General features: G+C 31.8%; 1 protein-coding gene across 2 annotated transcripts; it reads right to left on the minus strand.

Moving 5' to 3' along the window:
* Positions 1–2,493: 2,493 nt before the first annotated feature.
* LOC131617079 (G-type lectin S-receptor-like serine/threonine-protein kinase At4g27290) lies at positions 2,494–6,128 on the minus strand. Of its 2 annotated transcripts, none has more exons than XM_058888459.1 (7): positions 4,732–6,128; positions 4,546–4,659; positions 3,897–4,024; positions 3,602–3,812; positions 3,255–3,492; positions 3,028–3,178; positions 2,494–2,950 (listed from the first exon to the last, which is right to left on the minus strand). In XM_058888459.1, the coding sequence occupies exons 1-7, from the start codon at positions 5,993–5,995 to the stop codon at positions 2,645–2,647; spliced, it is 2,412 nt and encodes an 803-aa protein (XP_058744442.1). In that variant the 5' UTR covers positions 5,996–6,128; the 3' UTR covers positions 2,494–2,644. The 2 variants fall into 2 exon arrangements, with proteins under 2 accessions (XP_058744442.1, XP_058744441.1); XM_058888458.1 differs by having other exon boundaries at positions 3,897–4,027.
* Positions 6,129–7,935: the final 1,807 nt, after the last annotated feature.

Genomic DNA, 7,935 nt, shown 5'->3' on the forward strand with positions numbered 1-7,935 from the left:
AAAATTTTCGAAAATAATTGTCCAAGGCATTCACAAACTGTCGAAAATATTAACGAGAGTTGGAGTGGCGGTTTTCCAAACTGTCGCAAATCTTGCTGGCGTGACACACTTATGTGGCAAAACAAAAACTGCTGCAACCCAACTATTGTAGCGTTTCGAATTTACATAGGCTTCCAAAATAACTGTCATTTTTTTCTAGCAGTGAATGCAACCCTTATCACCACAATAAAGATAAATAGATTTAGCTGAAATACTCTTTCTATTTATTCTAAGTTGAGTGTTTTTTTCTCAAAACCAATCCCTCTTCTACTTGAAGTCATATAAGAGGTAGTAGATAGATAAATAGCTTGTGTCAATTGTTCTTTGAAAACTTTTTTCCAAATTTTAAAATTGGATAATTAATGCAATTTATGTTTAATATATTTTCAACTAAGAGAGATGCATGCCCTTCCTCTAAGGAATCTAAAGAACTATTAAGATCACTATTTTCCTTTCCAAGTTTTGAAATAAGATTTCTTTGAGAGAAATTTTCTTAAAAGCATCCAGAGCATCTGCATACATTTCACTGAAATATTTTGACAGTTGTTTATAAAATGGTTTAACTTCAGGATCAAAAATATATACCTTAAAGTCTTCACTTTTCTTGTGTTCCATTAAGCATAGGTTAACACATTCTTCATCAAAACTTAAACCGGAATATGAAGAGGAGCTCTCATATACTTCTTCTCTAGCGATATCGGCTCTATGACCTTTAGCATGTTTGTCCTTTGTCTTGTAGAATTCCTTACCCTTTTTCTTATGATGTTTATTTAGACTAGGACATGTGGTTCTAGGGACCCAATTCTCCGCATTCAAAGCATGTGACATCTTCTTCTTTTATCTTATGTTCCTTCTTGCGCGAATAAGACTTTTTGAAGTTAATTTATTTTTAGTCGGAGTGCTTGAGCTTCCTTGTATATTGATTGTAATGTTTTACGAATAACCCCATCTCTTCTTATTTAGAAAAGTATATGTCATAACTATCACCTTAGTCCTTATTTTTTTTTTGTCCTTGACGAAGAAGCTTTCAAGGATAGATCTCGTTTCTCTTCCTTTATCTTATCTTTCTTCTTGACTTTACTTTGCTTTTAGCAAGTCGTTTCAGTTCATTCTCATGTTCGGTGAGCTTTTCAAATAGTTTTGTGATATCCAAAGAACTAAGATAATTTAATTCTTTTATGGCCGTAACATTTGGTTGACATTCTGTGGACTTAGATATCAGAATATTATCAGCACACTCTTTGTTAGAAATGATCTTTCCCAAATTGTCTAGCTTCTTGATTAAATGGAGGAACGAGTCTCCATGGATTCTAAGGATTCCCCAGGTTCCATACGAAAAAGTTCATACCCCTCTATCAACATATTTAGGATATTTATCACTGTCCTTTAAAAAATTATTGTCATCTATTTCATGACTATCAACGCTAAAGATACTACCATTAGTGATCCGCATGAAACATAAATAACTTCCATTATAAAAAGCATTTTGAATATCAAAATTTGATAATGAAACATCTTGAATATCAAAATTTGATATTTGACATTTTTTGAAAAAATGAATTTGTTTAGAATGATAAAAGAGTTATTATCATTACTAAATTTTTAATTAATTTCAAAATACTATAACAACCTAAAAGATATTTGGAAAATTTATGTAAGCCCTTCAAAACCCTCCTTCAATACAATTTGAGTTCCCCCATTTTATGGGGTTTTTGGTGTTATGAATAAACTCAAACCCTCCAAAACCCTCATACCCAAAATCTTTTTATCTTTTTCACCCAATTCCTCCTATTTTCCAAAGCCCTCCCCTCCCTTCCCCTCCAAACTCCCAAACATAGCCTTAAGGTTTGCAAGAGTGTTTGCTATGAAGAGCTCTCTATAATGGATTGCAAGAGCAAAAAATTATTTGAATTTAAAGTTTGTGTTCTTAAATATTTATTTGACAAAAAAATCGTTTATTTATCTAACCTTTTTTTGGCTAACCTTTTTTTTATTCATATCATAAACAAATGCAAAAAAAAGCCAGAGAAAATACTCCCACCTCTAATTACTCTTCACACTCCCACCTCAAAGTCATACATCCCTATCATCCATATTTTTTTTAATTAATATTTCTCAATAATTAATCAAATAAACAAAAACATAATAAAATAAATAACTTTAATAAATAAAAACGAGGGTATAGTGATTCCAAAACATCAAACTGTTATGGATCCCTTAACTTTATTATGGCGAAGTCAATGAGATTGCGCACATGGAGTATAACTTAACTTAGGTGGCCAGATCTCTGTATGATTAATTTTTTATTAATATATGTATCCGATCTATTATTTGTAATGAAATGATTTAGTTTTGCTTTTGTAATTTTTTTTGCTACATATTGTGAAATTTAATTGGCACAAAAAGCGGTTATTTTTAATTAAAACTAGTTTTTCATACATAAAAGCTTGCACAAATTTCTTAGAGAATTACACTAACTTTGTTCAATAATTTATCCAAATAAATAACTAAAAAACTATTTAATTACAATATAACTAAAATTGGTGAAAATGAAAATTACAAATTATATAATTTCAATTAAACTCATAGATAAATTAATATTTTTTTATCTTGCATTTAATTGTGAGATAGTTACATTATTTACTGAAGAAGATGTTTGTCTCTCAGAAGAAGTTTCACCTTTGTCTCGTATGTTTTTATATAAATAACCCGGTTCATGTGGCGGAGGTAAAATATTATTATTACTCAACATCACAACAATAGATGTCATATTTGGCCTATTGTCAGGATGATGTTGCAAACATAAAAGTCCAATTTGAATGCACCGCAAAGCTTCATCTTGAATACATGTGTCTTTCAAACTATCATCAATCAATGAGTACATGTCTCCCTCTTTCCACAATCTCCATGCCTACAACAATTTCAGCACAATTATTATCTAATATTTATGTGAAGGAAAAATAGTTGATTTTTTTTAGTGATACTTACATGTCCAATAAGATTATGATCATTTTGATTGTAGTTAAGTGTTCTATTTTTCTTTCCACTTATAAGTTCTAGCAATAAGACACCAAAACTAAATACATCTGATTTAATTGAGAATAATCCGTCAGTAGCATATTCTGGTGCCATATAACCACTGAAAAGAAACAAAATTATTAAATTTGATGTTAAATCAATTACTAGAAGACTTTATCAACTTTTAGGATACTTACTATGTACCAACTATTCGCCTTGTTTCACCTTCTATTTGGTCACCTCCACATATTTTAGCTAGACCAAAATCTGAAATTTTTGGATTCATATCTCGGTCTAATAAAATATTACTTGCTTTTAAATCTCTATGTATGATTCTAAACCTTGAGTCTTGATGTAGATAAAGAAGACCTCGGGCAATTCCATACAAAATGTTAAAACGCATAGGCCAATCTAATACTTTACTTTGAATTGGATCTGTCAAAATTTCTCAATAAATTTAATTAGTTGTTCTTTCTTTAAAAATGACATGTACAAATAATCAAACTTGTATTACGATCAATATTAAATTTGAAAGATTACTTACCAAAAATAAATGAATCTAGACTTGTGTTCGACATGTATTCATAGATCAACATTTTTTCATCGCTTTCAACACAATAGCCAATTATCTTTATAAGATTTCGATGTTGAAGTTTAGAACATAAAATAACTTCGTTCTTAAATTCATTCAATCCTTGTCCAGAACTCCTTGAAAGTCTTTTGACTGCAATTTCTTGACCATCTTGCAACTTACCCTACATTGATGATTGAAAGCAATTTGGTAAACGCTTCAAATGATTTTTTCTTTAACCTTATTAAAAAATTTGTTTAATATATACCTTGTAAACCGGTCCAAAACCACCTTCGCCCAATTTGTTGGCATTTGAGAAATTATCAGCGGCCTCAAATATTGTAGCAAGATCAAAGCAAGGGAGGTCTAAATCGTAATGCTCACCTTCATTATTGTCTTCTGACCAGATGATTAGAACAATAATATTAAAAAAAAATAAAAATGTTGGGTGCAAGTGTGAGTGGTTATACCCTACATCATCTACGAATGAGACGAAATATTAAATATATAAGAGAGGTGACTCAGACTTATTGCCTTGAGATTTTTGGTAGATATGTGATATCAATGTCTCTTGAATCCTGGAAAAAAATTTCATTGACACTTCTGATGCTCCCCGAATTCCCCAACAAGTGGTATCTGAACTATGGTTCAGATTAGTGGGGAGCAGAGAATAGATCCGATGTTTAATCCTGTTATGGAATGTAAATTCTACATCGCCTATAAATATATAAAATATTGAATTTATAAAAAGCTAACTTAAAGTGTACTAAATGAAGAATATACACACTCAAATTATTACTGGAAATGTTTAATCATAAGTCATTAAGGGGTTTAAATGATGTTAAAGCTACACAATTTAAAAAAAAAATAAAGTATATGCTATGAAATATAAATTACTATAAGGATATGAAAGGTACCTTTGTTCTTTATCTTTTTTCTATAAATGCATAGTGTCAATAGCATCACAGTGAATGCAAAAACAATGATGGAAACTACCAAGATAGCCATTTTTGTATAGTCATGTTTATCACCTGCAATGAAACATTGTGTTCTTTAATTATGTATAGTGACATTATTATGTAAAAGAGTAGTGAATTTGTTACCTATATTTGATCCATCAATTCTAACATATAAGTTTCTCTTAGAATCTGAGTCTCTCAAGTCTCTAAGATCTTGAAACCAAATTGAACAACCGCCACCATCTTCATCTGAGGTTAAGCTTGAGTAAGCTGTGCAGGAACAATTTTGCAAACATTTGAGCTTGCAATCATCAAGTGTCATATTTGCATTAACCCATGTATTTGTAGTATCTGGCAATTTCACTCCAGTTACTTTAAGAAAACCATCTCTACCCTTCACTCCACAGCTCCAATTTCCAGTGTGCACACATCCATCTGCCCAGTCCATTGTGTTCCACTGTTGGGGTGATTTTGGCTTAAACCCATCCAAACACTGACAAATTGGTGATGCGTCAATGACGCAATATCCATATGGTCCACAAACATTATAAGTATCACAAGTATCATGTGGTAGGTTCAAGTAGTTACTCCATTTTCTAGATTGAGGAATCCATACAAGGCGTTGAAGAATCATACTAGTTTGGTTTAAAACAACTATGGAAATCACAGATTTGTTCTTTAGGGTGAACAAAAAATAAGCTTCATCTTCATTGTTTACAACCTCTGGATTAAAAATTGGGTTAGCCTGCATTCCATAAACTCCGCTAGACGCAGCACCAATCATAGGTCCTGTTCTGTAGAACTCAGTTGAATTACCTTTCAAAAGAACCACTTCAGGATTATTACTAAGACTCATGGATGATGTAAAATCACCTAAAGACGGATCTTCCCAATTTTTCCATGCAGTTTGTACCCTATTAAGACCAGTTTTCTTGTCCCATCCAAGCTTCATTTCGGGTAATAATGTATCAGTAGGATAGTCAAAGCTCTGCCATAAGAAACTTTCAGTGTCCTTCTCATCTCTGATCACTAAATTTCCGTTGTCCAGAAGCTGGACAATTGGAGTGGAAGCCTTCTTCGTTGTGTTTGTTGACCATATAAGAGACTGATTCCTGTTGAGAAGAACGAGATTTCCTTGTTGGTTTATGATCAACTTGCTTGAGTTGTCTTTGATAGGATTATCACGATTTGCAACCCAAACAACGGTTTTAACCTGGATGTTTTTGTACCAAATTCCAACATAGCGGTTCGGAGAATTACCGGGAGTAAAGAAACCCAACTCGAAGGTTTCATCTTTGGAAATCAAGGTGCTTCCATCGGAAAGTGAGTCTGACTGAGTTATAGTATCAGCTGCAGAGGTATTTTGGAACAATAACAATAGTAACACGGATATAGCAAGCATGGTCATTTTCGTTTGTTTCCTGATACAATTGCAGGAACTAATAAGAAGTTTTTCAATACCATGAATTCAGAGGGGCCAATTGTCTTAGGAGGTTGAACTTGTCTTACAAGAAACATGGGAATAAAATAAGAAGAAAATACTGTCACTGCAGAAAAGGAAAATTTTAAATATTATTTCTTACTAACAAACTATATTTATTTAGTGAAAAACGCGTGAATAAAGTCTACGAAAATAGATATAAAATGTGATAATATCAAACCATATCTCATAAGGAAAATAATAGAAAACTTTATCTAAATAACTAAGTTTTTAAGTTTTAATACCAAATTAACTAGCGGTTAAGTTTGAATCAGTTTTGAGGGAAAAATGTATTTGATTCAAAGATAAATTTATTCACAATTCGTTTCGGTTTTGGATGATTAATTAAAAAAATCCGATCCAATTTGATCCAATTTCATGCGGTTTATTTTGGATCGATTTTTGGATATCCAAATTAAAATTTTTATTATTGATTAAGATTATAAAAATGTTAATAAATAATAAATTTGATGTAACATATAACATATAGCATATTAAAAACTAATATTACAAAATGAGAATGATAGATTACGATTGAAACAAACGAAATAATAAATTAACACAACATCATATTATTAAGAAAATAAGAATCCTCGAATAATAAATTAACACAACATATCATATTAATAAAACAATAAAAAAGTATAAAATATATACTTGCGGTTTGGTTTAGTTTGGATCGATTTTGAAAAATCAATCTGAAATCTGATCCGAACCGTGTATTGTCACATCTCATCACATATATGCAAAATACATCATTCATCAAGCAATAAAATCATGATTCAAAATATTTGAAGGTTACACCTCATTTCATCCTTTAAACACATAGGTTATCTCATAAGGTTCATCATACTCGAAATAACACTAAAAACGGACATACGGTTTGAAAGTTATGACCTTCGGAAAATTGTAAAAAAAAATTGAATATTGTGAGTCGACTCACAACTTGTGCAGGTCGACGCATAGAATTTTTTGTCCCCCTCAGGTTTGCTCAGGTCCACCCATGAGTCGACTCATGCTGGTCTTTTGGGAACCTATAGGTCGACGCATGAGTTCCATAGGTCGACGCACGATGCGTTTATGCAGAATTTTTCTGCAATTTTTGACATCTTTCCTCTCCCAATCTCAGTCTAATCGCACCACAACGGTTCCCACACCAAAATATCATCAATTAACATAACATACTACAATTATAACATATTTTAGAGGTCATCTAATACTAAAATCATTCATCAATTCATCAATTTCATCGATTCAACGAAACAACCTAAATCTCCCAAAATCCCAAATCCTAAACATACAATCCAATTGACCTAAATAATATTCCTAATCAGTATTATCATCTAAAATACGATAAGAGATGTTAATCAGAGAGTCCCCCCTTACCTTAGTCAAGAATTCTTGGTTGGTCCTCTTCCTCTTCTGCTCCTCTTTCATGTATTCTCCTTTCTCCTCTTTTGCTTCTATTTTTCTTCTTTTCTCAACTTCTCTATTTTATGAAAGAATAAAATTCAGTTAGTATGGGCCTATCACTTAGCACCCCTCTCTTACTAATCACAACACCAAGCCCAATAACTCCTTTTTCCATAATTCTTCAATTAAATCCCATCAAATGCCAAATAATTCCAATAATTAATTTAATTCCAATTTAAATTAAGGAAAATATGTGGTGTTACAACTCTCCCCCAATAAAAGAGTTTTCGTCCTCGAAAAAATACCTCAAGTAACGAGTTCCGAATAGGAGTCCTTCATCTGACTCTCTAGTCTCCGGTAATATTTCCATCAGTCGGTCCTCAAAATTTCATCTGACATAACCAATAAAAAGCACGTCTGGTGCATTCAAATCTTAACTCTTACGTCGTATTTGA

Source organism: Vicia villosa, linkage group LG7, assembly GCF_029867415.1.
Source record: "Vicia villosa cultivar HV-30 ecotype Madison, WI linkage group LG7, Vvil1.0, whole genome shotgun sequence".
In the NCBI taxonomy this organism is placed as follows: Eukaryota; Viridiplantae; Streptophyta; class Magnoliopsida; order Fabales; family Fabaceae; genus Vicia; species Vicia villosa.

What these genes read in the sequence shown, in the direction of transcription:
- LOC131617079 (XM_058888458.1), bottom strand. Translation starts at nt 5,995, where the DNA reads ATGACCATGCTTGCTATATCCGTGTTACTATTGTTATTGTTCCAAAAT. An exon ending in GTTTTGGACCGGTTTACAAG is followed by an intron (nt 3,813 to 3,896) that starts GTATATATTAAA and finishes TCATCAATGTAG; the next exon opens with GGTAAGTTGCAAGATGGTCA. An exon ending in AGGCGAATAGTTGGTACATA is followed by an intron (nt 3,179 to 3,254) that starts GTAAGTATCCTA and finishes GTTTCTTTTCAG; the next exon opens with TGGTTATATGGCACCAGAAT.